The sequence below is a fragment of the Mauremys mutica genome, chromosome 4 (assembly GCF_020497125.1).
Source record: "Mauremys mutica isolate MM-2020 ecotype Southern chromosome 4, ASM2049712v1, whole genome shotgun sequence".
Classification (NCBI taxonomy): Eukaryota; Metazoa; Chordata; order Testudines; family Geoemydidae; genus Mauremys; species Mauremys mutica.
Window position 1 is genome coordinate 42,471,887 of NC_059075.1, and position 18,576 is coordinate 42,490,462.

The 18,576-nt window shown below is 47.0% G+C and overlaps 1 protein-coding gene across 7 annotated transcripts in view; it reads right to left on the bottom strand.

Annotated features, from left to right (window-relative positions):
• The window catches only part of FLVCR2 (FLVCR heme transporter 2), a 58,854-nt gene that overhangs the window by 27,684 nt on the left and 12,594 nt on the right, over window positions 1–18,576 (bottom strand). For all 7 annotated transcript variants that reach the window (XM_045014673.1, XM_045014674.1, XM_045014676.1 and 4 more), the window contains exon 2: window positions 1,777–1,918. In XM_045014673.1, coding sequence (XP_044870608.1) covers window positions 1,777–1,918 — 142 coding nt within the window. The remainder of the gene's footprint in view (window positions 1–1,776; window positions 1,919–18,576) is intronic.

An 18,576-nucleotide genomic window follows, 5' to 3' on the forward strand; every position in this document is an offset into this window, starting at 1 on the left:
TTTTTAAGAACAGGTTCGTTGGACAAACGCCCATTAGGCATGGCCTAAGTATACTTAATCCTGCCTCAACATGGCAGAATGGATGAGATGACCTCTCAAGGTTCCTTCCAGCCCTACATTTCTATGATTCTACGGTCCTTAGTTCTTGGGGGAGTTCATTCCACAGTCTCAGACCAGCCCCCCAATAAAGTTCTGTCTCCTGCCCAGATAAGAAGACCTTTATTATAGAGAGTTACATTGTACCAGAGGAGCAGAGCTGTCAACCAGAGTTTTCATCTCAGAACTTTATGTGATCTTTTTAGATATGCTAGACCCAGGCCATGCAATGCCTCCAAGATAAGGACCAAGATCTTGAATTTGATCTGAAATTCCATGGGAGAGTAGAGGACAGATTTGCTCATGTTGGCTTGTCCTGCTGAGGAGACATGCAGCAGTGTTCTGTACTAGTTGGAGTTTCCTAGGTGCTGAAGACTTCATTCCCAGGTATATTGCATTGCTGTAGTCCACCTAAGAAGTAAAGGTGTGAATAACTGAGGCCAGGTCATCATCTACCAGGATGGGACAGAGTCTCCTCGCCAACTGAGAGATTAGAAAGCATTACTTGCAGGTCCTATGTGACAGCTAAGTGTTTCAGCGAGGAATCTAAGAACATTCCTAAACTTTTGAACAAACTGACCAATTGTGGGTGTGTGCCTTCAAAGGAGACTGCACCATGGCTGCAAACTCTTCAAAGTGCTTTGCTCTGCCCACTGGCATCACCTCTGCCCTTCTCAGGTTCAGCTTTAACCAGCTGTTTTCCATCCATGAGCTGATCTTGTCCAAACATTGGGACATTTTGGTGCTAGTGGTGTGTGATCACATGTGGTGAAGGACAGGTAGAGCTGTTGGTTTTCTGCATACAGCTGGTACTTGAGTCCACGTCATCTGGCTATTTCTCCCAGTGGTTGTATGTAGATGTTAAAAAGGACCAAAGAGAGAATTAATCCTTGTGGGACTCCAATTATGAGGAGGTCTAGTGGTGGAGGTGCAGTTTCCCAACACTACTTGTTGGGTGCATCCTTCCAGGAAGGACTCAAACCATTTTAAACACATTACTTGGACTCCTGCCACCTCTCTCAGATGATACAGCAATATCTCATGGTCAACAGAGTCAAATGCTGCAGGGATTCAAGAGGATGAGAATGGAGGTCTGCCCTCTATCCACTGATAGCAGATTATCCATCATTGTCACTAAAGGGGTTTCAGTTTCATGTCCTTGCCTGAATCCAAATTGTGCTAGGTCTAGAAAGTTAGCTTCAATTAGATGAGCTTGTAGTTGGCCTGGAGCTAGTTCCTCTATGAGTGAGGAGTGGGAGGTTTGTTGGCTAGAACCGATGTTCTCTTTCACTAACCAGGATGGGCATGGGTCAGATTCCAAAGTCTTGGGTCGAGATTCCTTTAGGGTATCCAAAACTTCTTGATGTGTCAATGTACTGAACTTTGAGAATGGAGATTGGCTGTTGGTTGATAAGTACAGAAGGAACAGATCCATGCTATTTAAGAAGACTTCCAGAATGCGTATCAGTCTCACTCCTCTTCAGGGGATGGGAAGCTATGGGCTTTACCATTAACAGAAGAAGTAACCCTGTATGTGAACAGAAGCAGGTGCTATGCTGGGGCACTGCCCCAAATCGCCCCAAGTGGGCTGCCCCATGCCCTCCCTGATACAGAGACCCATAAACACAATCTGGTCCTCTCAGCGTCATCCCTCCCACACATTTACATTCGTCTCCTTACCAATGATGACGAGGATGAAGAGCACCGTTGCCACAGCTGCAGTGATGAAGAACATGATGCTGATGTGGTAGGCCAGCTGTTCTGTGTCCTCCAAGTTGGGAACCAGAATGGGAGGGAGAACAAAGCCAACTGCAATTCCAAGCTGAGCAGAGAGATCAGGAGAGAGAGAGAGAGAGAGAGAATTAAATGGTGAGTGAGGGGGATCTCCTCTCCAATCCCCAGGCTAGGACCACCATCAAGGGACTCAGCTCCAAGATGTGACCTGTGTTTGCATGGTCAGAGGCTGGCCAGGGCCAGTCCAAGTTTGTCTTCAAACCAAAAATCCCCTACTCAGTCATCCAACAATCAAAATAAAATAGAAACTACTATTTGAGCAGAATCCACAAAAAATAACCAGTGTGAAAGTGTATCCTACTGGCTTCACAGCTGTAGCAGTGACTCTAACCAACCCCACCTGCCTTGCTAACTCTGTCAACTTCTCCACTGGCTCTCATCAGTTTAAGAAGTTTAAGCCCAAGAGGAAAGTGAGCAACAAAAGCCACACAAAGGGTTTGAAATCCTTAAGACCAGTAACATCCTAAATGCAAAGATGTACTTGCTGAGGCTCAGCACCTGTTCCCATTCTGAGATGTCCTGCTTTGAAAGGCTGTGAGTAGAGGCATCTGCTTCTTTGGCCTGGCTACACTCAGTGTCCAACAAGCACAGCACCTGTGACCATGGAGTCACTTTATTGGTGGCATTGACATCACCATGAAAATGGTATGCTGCCCCATGGCATACACTGACTCATAAGTTGCAAATTTGCCAGTCTCAGAGGGAGAGGGTGGCATTTCCTTTTTCACCTTGTGACAATTTGGGGAAACTGACGATGCACAATTTACAAATTCTGTTTCAGCTAATGAATTCTCTGTATGCTTAAATTCTTCAGGTTACCTGTACTGTGTTCTTGCTTCATACTCCATGTGCAAAGGAGACAGGAGTGGCACCTGCACGGCTGGATGAGTTTAGTAGAAAGAATCTGACATCTGAACAGGTCTATATAGGCAATACAATAAATACGCTAAATGTGGCCAAATCAAAAAATTTGATTCTGCCCAGCCAGGCTGGTAACTAAGCAACAAATCACCTAGTAAGAGACTGATCACCGGGAGGTGGGGGGGAGGGCAGGGACACAGACTGGGGGCTGCTCTTGGACACCCCACCTAGAGTAGGGTCCAAGACTCCCTATAGCGGCTTGGACTCCCTGGGCAGTTCTTACCACTGTCCAGCTCCAGCTTCTGGCCTGGCCAGGGGGCAGTCTCTCTGGGGGAGAGTCTCTCATGTGTCTCGGTTTTGCTTTTTGAAAAGATGGTAACTCTAGGCGAGATCCCATTTCCATGAAGGGGTAACAGACAGGCTGTGTCCAGGAAGTGTGCCAGAGAGGCCAAGGAAAGACACAGTGCTGGAGCCTACTTAGACCAAGGGAGGCTTAAAAGCGCATGGGCCCAGTGTGTTGGGATTCAAACACAGCAGCCTGGTAGGTCCAGAAAGGGGAGCTTGACTAGGGCTGTGACACCTCCCATAGCCCCCCCTTCTGGAAAGGGCTGGGACGCTCTTACCCTTACAGCAGATCAGGCTTACAGCAGTAGACCAAGTACTCACAAGTATCTGGGACTAATAGTGACACCAGCCTAAAATGCCCTCCTCAAAGAACAGAGAGAAATCCACTGTTTTGATCCAAACGCCTGAGCCCTTGTCTAATAAAGGGGGAGTCAAAATGCACTCAGCATGTTTGTGGCTGCCTACAAAAGCTGCTCTTTTGTCCACACTTCATTGTGTGAGCTATGTTGCAACCAAGGCTCAGCTCCCAACAAGAATATTTACCCACTCCTCCAGCTTTGTGTGCTAGTGCTCTTCATCCCCCGCACATCATCATAAAAGAGTGCCTGGGGACAGCCCAACTCTTGCCAGTTCCCAGAGAGAGGTTATTTACCCACACTCCCCTACATGGGGAAGAAGTGGCTACTCACTTCAGTGTTGCACTAAGTTTCTCCATTATCTCGTTTTCAAGCTAAAAATTTTTGTCCAGGCAGTGACAGGCTCGACCAAGCACACACAAGGCTTTCTAAGAGCTGCAGAGCAGCACCTTAAGCAATTCTCACACTTGCCTGACACATTTCCAAATCTCTTCTGAAGCCTAAAGCATTTGAATGTGACTTAGCAGCATCAAATTAACCAGAATGGTAGAAGCAATGAAAAACGCACCTCCTTCTTCCTACCCAACCCCAGTTATTCATGCTTCACCATCACCAACAGAGCATCCACAAACCCATCTTCACAGTGGGAGAGGAAATAGGAGCTATGAAAAATATGGAAACGAGGGGGCATTCAAGCTAGGACAACTTCCTTGTTATACAGAGATTCATTTATCATCATCATTAGATAGTTCCTTGTCCCAGTGCAGGGAACCTTATGAAGTGTTGACCTTCCCTACCCCGATCACAGAAAGATCATCACAACAAACCTATTAGTTTTGCTGTAAAGTTTTAGCTTCCACTGTAACAACAGTGGGCATTTCTATAGACCTCAGTATCTTCACAGTCCTCCATTAAGGGGGGTCAGCTAGTATCACTATTCCCATTTTACAGACAATGAAGGAGATGCACAGAGAGGGAAGGGAAAGGGACTTGTCCAAGATCACACAACTGTCCACTCTGCCTTCCAACAAATAAAACTCCCCAGTAATTTATGCTTAATCAGACTTTGAAGGTTCACCATCAAGGTTTCACACTCCTTTAATGATTATCAGTGTGTTTGGGGATATGTTTTCTTTAAACAGTGTGTCGGCAGCATCAAGGTTTCCAAATAAACGTCTGATCTGCCAACACTTGCAGTTGGGAAAGGAAAGGGCTCTGCCCTTTATACACCAAACCATGTATCTGCACTCTCCCTCCTCCATGCAGCAATGAAGAGACCTGGGTCAGGGAAGAATGCTCTGTCCTTCAGACATTATCTCACTTCAGTGCTGGAGCCAGAAACACATTTAACTTACAAATTATTAACCCTCACAATCTCTGACCAAGCTCCTCATGTGTCAGGCACTGCCCTGGAATTTATCCTCATTAGGGGGCACTGCGGTAAACCAGGGTCAGGACTCCCAACAGGCATCACTTTGGGGTTCACCTTTACTTCAGAGATGCCAACCAAGGTAAACCAGTGGGAATGACTAATAAAAAGGGACCAACCCTGCCATTCTGTTGCATTAGGCAGGATTAAAACAATACACACACAAGGGGCACAAATGTCATGTTTCAGAGCACAACTCAACCACTAAAGAGAGTTAGGAGGAAACTTCTATGAGTAAGTTGTGTACATCAGTGGGGTTTCTTGAACCTGAAGCATCTGCTATTACCACTGTCAGAGACTGGACACTGCACTAGATGGACCCCTGGTCCTATCTGGTGTGGCAATTCCTACCTTTCCACATTTAGTAAAAAAACAAACCACTGTGACACTAAGCACCCTTGTATTCACAACCTACATGGTACTGTAATAATCATTGTACAAAATATGCTTTGTGAGGTATCATTTGAAAACTAATAACTCACTGATCATTAATATTCTTGTGTGATGTATGCATGCAATGGCTATTAAGAGTTATTAATATATGCTGGAATTATAACAAAAGTGTGTATTTACCTCAGTTCACATATAAGCAGTAAACAGACCCATCAAGCTAACAAGGTGTGGAGGCAAACCTCACACTAACAAGTGGGGGAGAAGACAGCATGGTGTCTACCCAGCAGGAGAGAGAAGCCTGGTCTGTGTTTTACTTGTCAGAAGAATCCATTCAAAGGTTTACAGGTCTAGAAATACAGGGTGCTGAACCTTAAGTGATAAGCAACTGAATTAACTGATTGGTTCAATAAAAGATATTACCTCACTCACCTTGTCTCTTGAAGCAAAGATATTGAACTTTGGGAGATATAAGCAAGGACAGAAAGCCATTTTAGGCATCCATCACTAGACAGACACAAAGGGCCAGAGTTCTTGCAAGCCAAAAAAGATGCGTCCTTTAACCAAGTGGTGGCTGAAGTCTCTGGAACTGAATACAGGTGAGAAGCCTGTAATCAGAGAAGCAAAGATCTTTCATCTAAGACAAAGTAAGCCAGCACCTTTACTTTTGTGGAAGGTCATGACTGAGAGAAAGTCAGCCATGGCTGACTAAGAATGATGACTGGTGCAGAATTCCCCCAGGAGTAATTTATTAGGCCAACAAGAGGTCCATGGAATCCAATCCATCCCCAGAGAAGAATGGGAGATCTAGTGACCCCTCCAGCAGTTGCAGTGACAGGGCTGAGAGAAAAGGGGAAGGACAGGACCTGGTCTGGAAAGATGGGCAGCTCCCATGCCTGTGTTTTTAAGTGTGTCAGTTCCTGGTTCTCCTGGGAGCCATGTAGTCACCTGTTGATGTGTCTATGCTGGCAGTCCCTCCTGTCTGGCTGGAAATGTTTTAGTTTAAAAAAAATGACATTTGTATCTTTTCACATGAGTTTATTTGAAACAAAGGAAAACCTGGAGCTTTTGCAAGCAGCCAGTAATTGGTGTTTAACTGCCAGATGAGGCATGAGGACTTTTGGGTCTGTGTGTGGGTCTACAGCCCACCAGGGGCTGAGCTATAACTAAGTTTAGGAGCCTTGCTTTCCCCCCCTTCTGTGAATGGACAGAGCTGGGTTGGCTGTAGCTTATCTTCCCCTACCAGAAATACAAGTGAGAATAAATGGGTGATGAGAGAAAGAAGCAGCTTTAGCCCCTTATCTTTTTTTCCTTTCCTTGAATCTGAGATAAAACAAAGGAGCTGTCTCTGGGAGGGGGCTCGCAGATGCTGTCTGGGAAGGGGTGGGGGCCCAAAGAGAACTTGCCTGCCCCTGTGAAGGGGCTTGTAGGACTAGCCGCTAGGTTGGTTTGAGTGGGGCAGGAGCGTGGCACAGAGACAGTGTCATTATACTAGAATTTTTCTGAATCTCATGAAATACTGTAGCTATGTGGCATGTTACTGTGCTGAGGGGGCAGGTTGGAATCTGTGAAGCTAGAGTCGTTAGCCATAAAAAGCACAAAATAAACTGATTGTAGGGATTGATAGGTCTCGCCACAATGGCCTGTTTCTGTGAAATCGGTGGGATTTGGTGTAACCGCCTCGCTTGCTCAGTCAGGAATGCCCTATGGTGATTTCAGTTAATGAAGAGAAAACTGAGATTGTAATTTGGTAAAGATGAGAGCATAAAGAACATATTCAAATACCTGAACCTCAGGCACTTAACTTTTCAGATACCAGGGTAGCAAAAGAAACACTTACTGGAACATAGGATGTGGATGTCACAGTATGGGGGTTCAAATCCAGACCAGCAAGGGTCACCACTTGTCCTATAACTGTGGGTGCCTTGTTTTGCTTCTGGAGCTCTCACCTGGGCTATTCACAACTAGCCTCCAAGCATGCAGGTCACACCCTGAGTTTCTGTATGCTAGAAAGCTCTGGTTCAGCAAGTCTGACCCCAGCAACCTGTGTACAGCCCCACAGCAGCTTACACCTGCCTTGTTTATTACTTCCAGGGTGACCCCACACACTCCCAGTCCCGAATTTTCCCCAACTCTTGTCTCCTGAAGTGTCATGCCCTCTTGTGAAGAGCTCAGAGAAATAATAAGGTTTGTTTCTCCTGTAAAGAGACAAAACCACATCACACATTATAAATTTACCTGAGGGTAAATACACTGTTCCCTTCAAACACAGAACTGAGTTGGTTTATGGTAAAAATGAAATAAATGTATTAACAAAATATACATAGGATTAAGTGAGTTCAGGGAAGAAATGAAGAGAGAAAGAGTTACAAGTAAAACAAAATAAAATATGCTGCTAAAAGTCTAAAACATAATCTAGCCAGATACAGGCTTTGTTCAAGATCTTTCTCTCACCAGAAGCATTATTATTCCCATTTTACAGATTTAACCCCTATGTTAGCAAAGGGCCCAGTTTATGAGTAAGGGCAAATATATTTTACAAGTTAGCAAGCATGTTCCATTTGCAGTGTCTCACTGGGAAGGATGGTTCTGTGACTAACGTACAGAACAGGAGTCAGGAAATCTATGTGTTATTCCTGGCTCTGCCACAGGCTTCCTGCAAGATCTTGGACAAGACTCTTTGCCTCTGTGCCTCAGTTTCCCTTCCTGCAAAAATAAGGATGATGGGATTGATCTACCTGACAGGGTGTGGTGCTGAGATTGTTTGCAAAGCATTAGGAGAAGCTTTCTCTGGAAGACATTAGGATCCTCACTTCTCCCTACAAGAAGGTACACATGGATACTCAACTCCCCACTGTACTTCCCACTGGTGTCTTCTCAGAGCACCATTAAATTATTTCCAAACATAAACAAGATGTTTCCCCCAACACCCCAGATATCAAACATGCTCACTTAAGGGCACTATAAACCTGGGGAGAGAGCTAGAAGGGAAGAGAAAATAAAATCCATGCAATCCTCCTCTGAAATAGTGAGATGATGTGGCAAGAAGAGTGTTATGTCGTGTGCTTAACCTTCTCTCAAGCCTAGCATGCAATGAGTTAATGGGTTCTCAGTCTGGTTCCCAGTGGACACCAATTACCCAACCTTATTGGCAGTCTCATTAGAAAGACCAAGGACGGAATGGATTGTTGATAATGAATGTCCCTCTCCTCCTCACCCCATTTATCCCTCCTCATCAGGGTTAAGGGTTACATTGGCAAAGCAGGAGAGGGGAAAGCTGGCATGGCAACAAGTGCCGTCCCCATTATGGGGACAGAGAACTTTAGAGTGTAGGGTTCACAGTGCTGCCCCTTTCACCAGCACAAAATTCATATGAATGCTTTGAACTTTACATAGGCAGCGAGAGCTCAGAGCCAGCTATGTCCTGCACAATGGGAACTAGCCTCTGGCCTGAGAGAAAGGGCAAGGTGCCCAGTGACTGATACCTCAGCACACAGGGCCTGCTCCAGCCACCCCAAGCAAGGAATGTAGAACTCCAACCCCACCATAAAGGCAGGTTTTCCCAAGATTGCTCCCTGCACCAGGAGCTCCAGCATCACTAGAAGTAGCAGTATGACTCAGTTTGTTCAGCCTTCAAGCAGGTACCAGCCCTGATTACACAGGTGTCAGATATGGGTTATTTCTCCAGCTGTTGCCCTCACATAGAGAGCTGAGCATTGCCACTCCCTCAGTACCCTCCCTAAATCCTCTCCTTACACCACAGTTGCCACTGTTCAGCAAACATTGCTCTGTTGTTTTACTGTTTTAAAGCCAAGGTTTGAGGCCGGGACTAACAAAAAAACCCCACTGTCTGTTGCTCTGAATGGGAATTTCTAAGCCAGCTACAGATACAGGCTCTGGTCTCCATAACACCAGCTAGGCAGCAATCCTGCCACCTCTCTGCTCCCAGGTGAGTGATTAAAGACATGGCCTGATTCCCACCCAGCTTCCCCCAGGGGCTGGGAATACATTAGCCACTAACACACACATTCTCTTCTGGGGGTGCTGGAATGATGGCTGCTGGGGGTACAACATCCCCTCCCAGCTTGAAATAGTAATAGCAACCAAATACATGGCTTCCCTCATATACAGGGTTTACAGTTTGGTTCAATGGCTTTCAGCACCCCCACTATACAAATTGTTCCAGTGTCTTGCCCTCATCCCCTGCCTTTGGGTTGGCCTCTGACAAAAAGACTTGCTAGGCCCTCCCATTCCCCCCATCCCACTCACTGGCAGAAGGGCTGCCTATTGCCTTACAACTACAGGGGGCACCAGCAGGCTTCTCTTGGTGGTTGTTAAACTCCATTCATTTTTAAACCGTTGAGTTGGATCGAGCCAATGCCTTATACCAAGATAACATTGTATGCTAGCCCAGCATTCCAGCCAACCGTGCACAATGGTGCCCCAAACTGAAGTCTTTCAGAAGCCAAAAAAAGCTGCACTGTGTCCACTCTCTGGGGAGAAGTACCTGTCACTATCCTACAGGCAGACTAGTAACTTCCAGCAGGTACCATGAAATTTCGGGCAGAGCCTCTGCACTGGAACAGACAGAGCAGCACAACAAGGAGCATACATGCAACTGCTGGGAACAGGTTGCAGACAACACCACATCTGAGCCAATAAGAGTATTTGAAGGCCTCACATTTAACCCAGAATGCTAACATTTCCCCCAAGGAACTTATAGATAAGAGTAGCAACTGCTAGGCGGAGGGGAGGGGGGGGAGATTATCCCAGTATTTGGAGGGGAGCCAGGGGAATGTTCAAAGGCATTTAAAAATCATCAATCAGGTCCCATAAAAATGAGATAATCTTAAAAATCATGATTTTTTTTAAAATGAACATATTTTGGGTCTTTATTTGCCTTCTGGATTACCAGCTCTTAAGTGGTCACATTTTCAAGCTTTTCTCCATGGCCAAGCAGTTTAGAAACTTAGTTTCATCTTAGAGGGCGGAAAAGGTGAGTTTCTCATACTCCCTTGGCTTCAGAAGCTGGGGATTAAAGAAAAATACCAATTGGCACAGGATTCTCAATAAAATATGGAGAACTGGCAAGACATTAAAGAATCCACCAAGTTTCAAGTCTGAATATAGTAACTGTTAGTTATCAGGAGACCGATAATTTTTCAGATCTGTGGAGCACAAACTGGCCAAATCATAGAATATTAGGGTTGAAAGGGACCTCAGGAAGTCATCTAATCCAACCCCCCTGCTCAAAGCAAGACCAATCCCCAGACAGATTTTTACCCCAGTTCCCTAAATGGCCCCCACAAGGATTGAACTCACAACCCTGGGTTTAAGCAGGCCAATGTTCAAACCAGTGAGCTATCCTTCCCCCCCAAGGAGCAGGTTTCTTATGATTTCTTTTTGTGCAGCGCCTAGCACCAACGGAGTCCTGCTCCAAACAGCTAACAGTCTAAAGGCACAAAGCAGTACCTCATCCAGGGGCATCTGGTCTGTTCAGTTATGGGCTGAGGGTAGAACCCTTTGACAATCAGAATGAAATGTAGTTCTATTCCAGCCCATATAAGCCAGTGTAAAATACATTGTTTCATCATTACCAATTACATTTTACAACAGGGAAAATGTAGTTTCATTGATCTGGGAATCCATCTCCCTTGCCGTGCCCCCCCAGGGACACATGTGACCCATTCTGAGAAGCACTGATCTAGGATCGCAAAAGGCTGATTTAGTGAGAAAGGAGCCCCTGCATGTGGAGTATGTGGCTCAGGACTACATTTCAAAACCCAGACACTTGCTGGAGTCAACACCAGTCAAACTCTTACAAACAGAGTTCTGCAGCTCCCTAAAGTAACAGATGGAAAAGGGCAGGGCTCCAGTAGCACCACATGTAGGTTGGGCTATGTGAAGCTGGATATAGTGCAAATACATTATAGGAACTGCATGGTTAGAGGAAACATGATCACATGCAAGACGGCCCAGCAGCCTCCCAACCCCCACAGAGTCTGCACTATATGCAGGACAGAAATAACAGAAGGTTACAATTGTTGCTAAATTCTGTAGTGGGTCAACCAGGTTGTAACACAGTTCAGCCTAGTGCCCTGCTAAGACACTTTGCTCTAGCACTGGTAGAGATCTAAGCTAAAACAGTTTCTCAGCCTGGTTGTGACCAGTTTCAGCCACATGCAAGTTCCACCACCACTGCTAAGCTCTATTGTTTTGGCTGCGTAGACAGGCTGTGCTTGGATTTGCTGAAGTAAGAGTACTACCCAACCTTTGCTCAGGTGAACGTGTTGCCTAGTGGAGGGGAAAATAGAATGTATTCGGGCAACCGATCCTTTTATCACCACCATCTCCCAAATTACAACCACCACAGAGGAGAGGAAAGAGAGCCATTTCACTGCCATTGTGACAAAACAGTGAGGAGCTAACAGTCTCCCTAGAAAGGGTTCAGTCCTGCTGCCAAGCCACATATGGACAGTTCCACAGGCTGGGAGTCAGCACTATGTTCTAAACAAATCACACCTACCCTCAGTTCCTAGGATCCCAAGCTCAAGCACAACACACAATAGCCACAGCTTCTTCACAAATGCAAATCTAGATCATGGCCTGCACATTACGGGGGGGAGAAAAGCAGGATTAAAAGCAAAAAGCAGAGCAGCACTTGACTGGGTCTGGGGAGCAGAAGGGGAGGAAGGGGTTGTTGTGATTAGATACTGGACTGTGACTCAGAGCTGTGTTCTGTTCCCAGATCTACCCTTGATTCACTTCATGATCTTGGGCAAGTCTCTCTGTGTCCAGGGGCGGCTCTAGGCCCCAGCACGCCAAGCGCGTGCTTGGGGCAGCAAGCCACGGGGGGCGCTCTGCCAGCGCCGCAAGGGCGGCAGGCAGGCTGCCTCCGGCAGTTTGCCTGCAGAGGGTCCGCTGGTCCTGCGGCTTCGGAGGACCTCCCACAGGCGTGCCTGCAGAGGGTCCGAAGCCGCGGGACCAGCAGACTCTCCGCAGGCACGCCTGCGGGAGGTCCACCAAAGCCGCGGGACCAGCGTGCTTGGGGCGGCAAAATCCCTAGAGCCGCCCCTGTCTGTGTCTCAGTCCCTCCATCTATAAAATGGGGACAATGGTATTTACCAACACCCTGGAGTGCTAAGATACATGTTTGAAAGATTCTGATATTTTGGAGGGATGGGGGTGTCACAGACCAAATAAATAGATATAGATTAGGTAGATAGGCATCACCTGGTTAAAAAGGGGCACCAAGCCCCCCTCCCTAAAAGATACCAAAGATAATCATGCCCCCAAGATGGGCTGTTAGCTTGCAAATGCCTCTTGCCAAAGAAAGTTTCCTGAGTGAGGTTGGTTGAGAGATTAAGTACTCCCAGATTAATGTTTTCCTATTGTAGGGAGATTAGTCCAGAGCAGAGAAACTGGCATCCCAGAATGCTCTGCGGCTTCCTTCATGCCTTGTCTGGGAACTCATTCCAAGCAGGCATAGTGCTGCTCTACTCTTCTGCACCCTCATTAAGGCACATATCCAGTCAGTCACCTCCCAGATCTCTCTGTGTGTTTCCAGTGCACGTATCACCACAGCATCAAGAGGCCATGGACTCTCAAGCTTGGCAAATTAACCACAAATGAGCCAGAGAAATTCCAGTTAAATCCCTCTGAATTAACAGGAAGCCGTATGATGGTGCAACAAATGGTCCCTATTGCTCTCCTATAGTTAATCATCCAAAACACTCAGTAAGCACAGATGGAAAAGGTCTGGTGGCCTCTCTAGGGTTTCAGAGTTTACAGGCTAACTGAATGCTGCATCCTAGAGCAGAAAAACATCTCTGGCTTTGTCAAGTTTCGTTGGCTCACTCCATAGAAAAATTCACCTGCATCACAAACTTCAGTTCCAGTAGCTAAATCATTTCATGTAGAGAAAGGAGTCCCAGCTGCCTGCTGGGATCCCAGAGTTTGACAATAGGCTTGAGATTTGAATAGGAGTGTGGAAAACTTGCCAGATCCAAGCATAGTAAGTACATGCAGGTCAGGTGCAACATGCATCCAAAAGTTCTGCTGGTACAACTCAGTCCATGCCTGTTATTCTAGATCTGGGCCCTTATACTCCTCTGCCAACACACCTCAGCTCTCCTCTGTCCCATGGCACTCCCCTGCTAGACTTCTCACAGAGTAACCAATAATCATCCACATTGTGTGGTGGTTTAGGAGGAGGAAAAATTGAAACAAAATTGAACCAATTTCCTTTCTTTTTTTATGAACTTGAACAGCACTTGAACTCGGGCCCCATGAGATGAAAAGCTAGGGCTCATGGGTCTTGTGTATCTTCACCATCACTGGAAAAGAAACATCAAACCTTATATCTCAATAGCCAGAGCTGTCCTGGGAATAGAATAAACACTCTGGCTCCTGCTCCATCACACTTCTGCTTCTTGTGACCTTGCTGACATCATAGAAGAGAACCCCTTGCTCTGTGCCAGTCACTCTAGGCCTCCCAGTTCCACTTCTGCTGTATTTGCCTTTGACCCAGCTGAGTCAGGGATACATCTTCCCTTCTCCCAGTTTATAACAGCAGCAACATGATGCAGCAACAACCCAGCATGAGAGCAGAGCCAGCGAACGGGGATGCGGGGAGGGAGTGAGATCTGAGAGCAGTTTTTGGCTAGGCAGTGGATGCTGAGAGGGTCAGCAGGGAGATGCTCACTCTTTGGGGAAGGGGTGAGGAATGCATCACTTTCAAAGACTCACTACAGCTACACAGGGAGCAAACAGTACTAATGTCTAAGAGGCTTGGGGCAGCCCCTCCACTCCCCAAAAGAAATACTGCAGCCATTCAGAGAGCTCCTCCGCAGACCAGAAAGTCAGCTGCTCTGAGCTTACGCTGTGGCTCTGTCTGAGGCTGGTGTGTGGCTGGGAGTAGCAAGTCAGATGAAATACAAAGGAAGCTTCATCTCAGGCTCCAATGCCTAGACTGTTTATAGAAATCTAAACATTCCTGGAGAAGCCACATCTTTGCCTGGCCCTGACACACCCTCCAATGTGGGCCCAGACACTCCCTGCAAATTAGAGACCAGAATGTACAAGTGCTCATTAGCGTGTTCTCTAATCCGAGTGCTCTGACCCCTTACCCTCCTGCAGAATCTGGAAGCGTGGCTGCCAGAGAGGGTTGGGTATGTCACTCAGGCCACCTCCTGCTCCTCTGTGGTCCCACATCAAAGCCATACCTGCTCTAATGGATGTAATCCATGAGGAAGTCTGGCACAGACTCTGGAGCATAGGTGCTGACTCCGGGGCTAAAGCACCCACCAAAAAAAAATTGGTGGGTGCTGAGCACTCCCTGACACAGCTGTTCAGCAGCTGGCAGGAGGCACTTGGGTGAGGGAGGAGAACAGCGAGCGGGTGGGGAGCTTCGGGGGAGGGGGTGGAGTGGGGGCGGGGCCTCAGAGTGGAGCAGGGGTGGAGCACCCACCAGGAAAAATAAAGTTAGCGCCTGTGCTCTGGAGGGAAGGGAAGTCTGCCTCACTTCCCAATTAACCATCCCCCTATTCTGCCCACATCAAATCAGACCTCATTTAGAAAGCGAGAGCTGCTGAGCTGGTAGAGGAAAATAATGATGACTAGTAGGTTGCTTGAAGGAGCAGAAACCCACAGCATGGGATCCTGGCCATTTATCAGGCTTTTAGTGGAAAGCACTATTCTGCAGTGAAAATTCTTAGGGAAAGATGCACCTGTGCACTGAGATGTTTAGCAGAGTTGTAGCCATGGTACAAACAGTGCTGTGAAATTACCCTGTATAGAAGCAACTGATCTGTGAGACTGGGATGTTACAGCCCAGCTAATCAGAGTGGGTCTGGGATTCTTCCCTAATACACAAAAATCCTGCTTTTCCCCAGGCAGCTTCCACCTTGGAAGTCCTAGATCACCAGCTGCAGTGCAGTCCAGTCTCCTCAGAGCCAGCACAGTGACTCCACCTAAGAATACATCAAGTGGCTGCCTTCTCCCCAGAGCCAAAAACGCTCCTTCCTACTGCGTTATACTCCCTGGTGTTATCCGTACTGGTGATCTGCTAGGTCACTCCAATCCTTGACTCTGGGAGCCAGCTTTCCCATGCTCTGCTGTGAGAACCTCCACTCCTGGGCTGAAAGAACAGGAGTACTTGTGGCACCTTAAAGACTAACAAATTTATTTTAGCATGAGCTTTCGTGAGCTACAGCTCACTTCTTCGGATGCATAGAATGGAACATACAGACAGGAGATATTTATACATACAGAGAACATGAAAAGGTGGAAGTATGCATAACAACAGGAAAAGTCTAATCAATTGAGATGAGCTATCATCAGCAGGAGGAAAAAAAACTTTTTGAAGTGATAATTAAGATGGCCCATAGAAGGTGTGAGGAGAACTTAACATAGGGAAATAGATTCAATTAGTGTAATGACTCAACCAACAGCTCAGGCTTTGGCTACACTTACACTTCAAAGCGCTGCCGCGGCAGCGCTTTGAAGCGCTAAGTGTAGTCAAAGCGCCAGCACTGGGAGAAAGCTCTCCCAGCGCTGTCCGTATTCCACCTCCCTGTGGGGAATAACGGACAGCGCTGGGAGCCGCGCTCCCAGCGCTGGGGCTTTGACTACACTGGCGCTTTGTAGCGCCGCAATTTGCAGTGCTGCAGAGGGTGTGTTTTCACACCCTGCTGCAGCGCTGCAAATTTGTAAGTGTAGCCAAGCCCTCACTCCTGGGCTGTTCGTGCACAGCCTCTGGCACGTAAGCTGCTCCTTGGATTGTGCAACCAAATGACACTAGCCAATATCTGGTCCCAGACACAACGCTAGGAACCTCCGTCTTGCAGTGTCCAGTTATGCCCACTGGACGCTGCAAGCTTATATGAGTTTGTCAATTTAACAAAAAAATTGATATGCACCAGGCTTGTTAAACCAAGGGGAGTCTGTGACGCTTCAAACCAAATGCACTGCTTCAGGTAGAATAAACAAACAGATTTATTAAACTACAAAGATAGATTTTAAATGATTATAAGTCAAAGCACAATAAGTCGGATTTGGTCAAATGAAATAAAACCAAAATGCATTCTAAGCTGATCTTAACACTTTTAATGCCCTTACAAACTTAGATCCTTCTCACTTCAGGCTGGCTGGTTGCCCTAAAGCCAGGCTCTCTCCCCTTTGATCAGCGCATGAGCCACTTGGTAGTGATGTCTGTAGATGGAGGTGGAGGACAGAGGAAGAGCATGGCAAACGTCTCTCCCTTTTATCATGTCCTTTCATCTCTCTTGGTTTTGCCCCTGCCCTTCAGGTGGGCATTACCTCTTCGTAGTCCCAAACTGACCAAAGGAAGGGGGGGGTGACTCACTCAAGAGTCCAACAGACCCTTTGTTGTTGCCTAGGCAGCGTCCTTTGTTCCTGTGAGGCTGGGCTGGGTTTGTCCCATACGTGCCCTGATGAGGTATGAACTACCCCTTTGCTTCTGGAGAGTTTTTGCCTGGGCTTATTTTAAGCCATGAAGACACCTTTTCAGCCTCATAACTATATACATGAAATTACAACCTATAACATTACTGTAACAACAATTACTATAACATCACTATAAAAACAATGCTCAGCGCATCATAAGCCTTCCGAAGACACCTGACATGACAAACTTTGCATTGGATACTACACAATCATTTTACAAGGATTAATATGGGAGTGCTGGGTGTTCCCCTGAGGTACAAAGTGTCACACCTACCCATCCACATCAATGTCTTCAACTACTCATAAGGGACAGAATAAGGGCAGAGGAAAAATCTTCCCACAGATAGACATGCACTCTTCTCCTGCAGTGTCCTTACTTCAGACCCATCAGTTGTGTCTTTCCCTGGTGTCAGAACATGCATGACCTGAGTGGCAGGGCAAGAACCAGAAGCAGGGTCCAACCCCAGTCTGATATAGAAGCAGACTCCAGAGGTGGCAGCAGGAAAGAGGAATCATAGAAACACAGATGCTCTCACCTTACACTAACAGAAAGAGAGAGGATTGCACATTAGAACCCCCTGAAATTCTTTTGATTTTCTACAATTGTTTTGTTTTCAGGAATTTTTTGTTATTTCATCTCATCTATTCCTCCGGCTCCACAGCTCAAGTCCAGCACCAGGGAGGTGGGAGATCTAGGGAGCAGGTGTCAAGTCCAGCCCCTGGGGAGGTGGGAGACCAAGACAGAGGGGCAGAGGGTACTGGGTACTGCCCTTGGGGATGTGGGAGACCCCAGGGAGAGGGGCAGAGGGTGTTGGGTCCTGCTCCAGGGAAGGGGGAAGGCCCTGCAGGCAGGTTGCAGAGCGAGCCCATCCCACGCTCATCCAGCAGCAGTGTCTCCTGTCCTGGGTGCTGGGCCCAGCTTCCCACCTCGGGGTCACAGTGCTGCTCAGGTTTGGCCCGGTTGCTCCTCTGCGGTGATGATGGGGGGGACTGGACAGGACAAATCTGAGTGAATGGGGCTGTTACCCCATGTACTTGGTCACAATGCCACTCACTCATATTTGGACCAGTGAGCTACCTCATCGGGGGCCAGACAAACCCGAGAAACGCTATGACCGTGTACCAGAACGCAACAGCCAGAGCAGGGAAACAGGCCCAGCCCCTTGAGACAGGAGCCGCTGCTGTGGGGTATCTTATGGGTTTTTTAATGTTTTTTCATTTTATTTCGCATTAGCAAAAAACACAGAGCTCCGATTATACCCTCCCTCTTGGCAACAGCCCCTTGCACTCCACATAACAAGCAGATAAAATAACTGGAGCTGCCAGCAAGCCCAATGGGAGCAAAAAAACCTGGTCCCAGCTCAGCAGTTCAGTGGTTTAACCAAGGGTGAAAATGAGCAGCCCAGATTGTCAGGAGGAACAGTTGGTTATCAGATTTCTTTCTATGGCTCCTGACCGACGATCAGTGTAACCCTGGAGGACTTTCAGAACTTACAAGGAAACAATCTCACTAGCAAGCTAAATATTTCTCCTGCGCTCACCCCTGTGGTATCTGGGCGCTAATGGTATTTAGAGAAAGACTCAGTCCAACGGCTCAGTCCCCTGGGTCTCAAGGAATAAGTTTGTTCAGCCCTTAAAGTGTGCAAAACAGATTTTTCAAATACATGTGACATGGGTCCCGTTCCAGCAGCCCCCTATTCCTTCAGTCTCTGAACTCTTAGAACAATGCTCCTACTGCTATCTTTTTTTGCCAGAGCATGTGTTCCCAGCTGGAATGAAGAGTGAGATTGAGATTTTCCTCTTGGTGTAAAAAGACCAAAGCCGACTTAGAGTACCTGT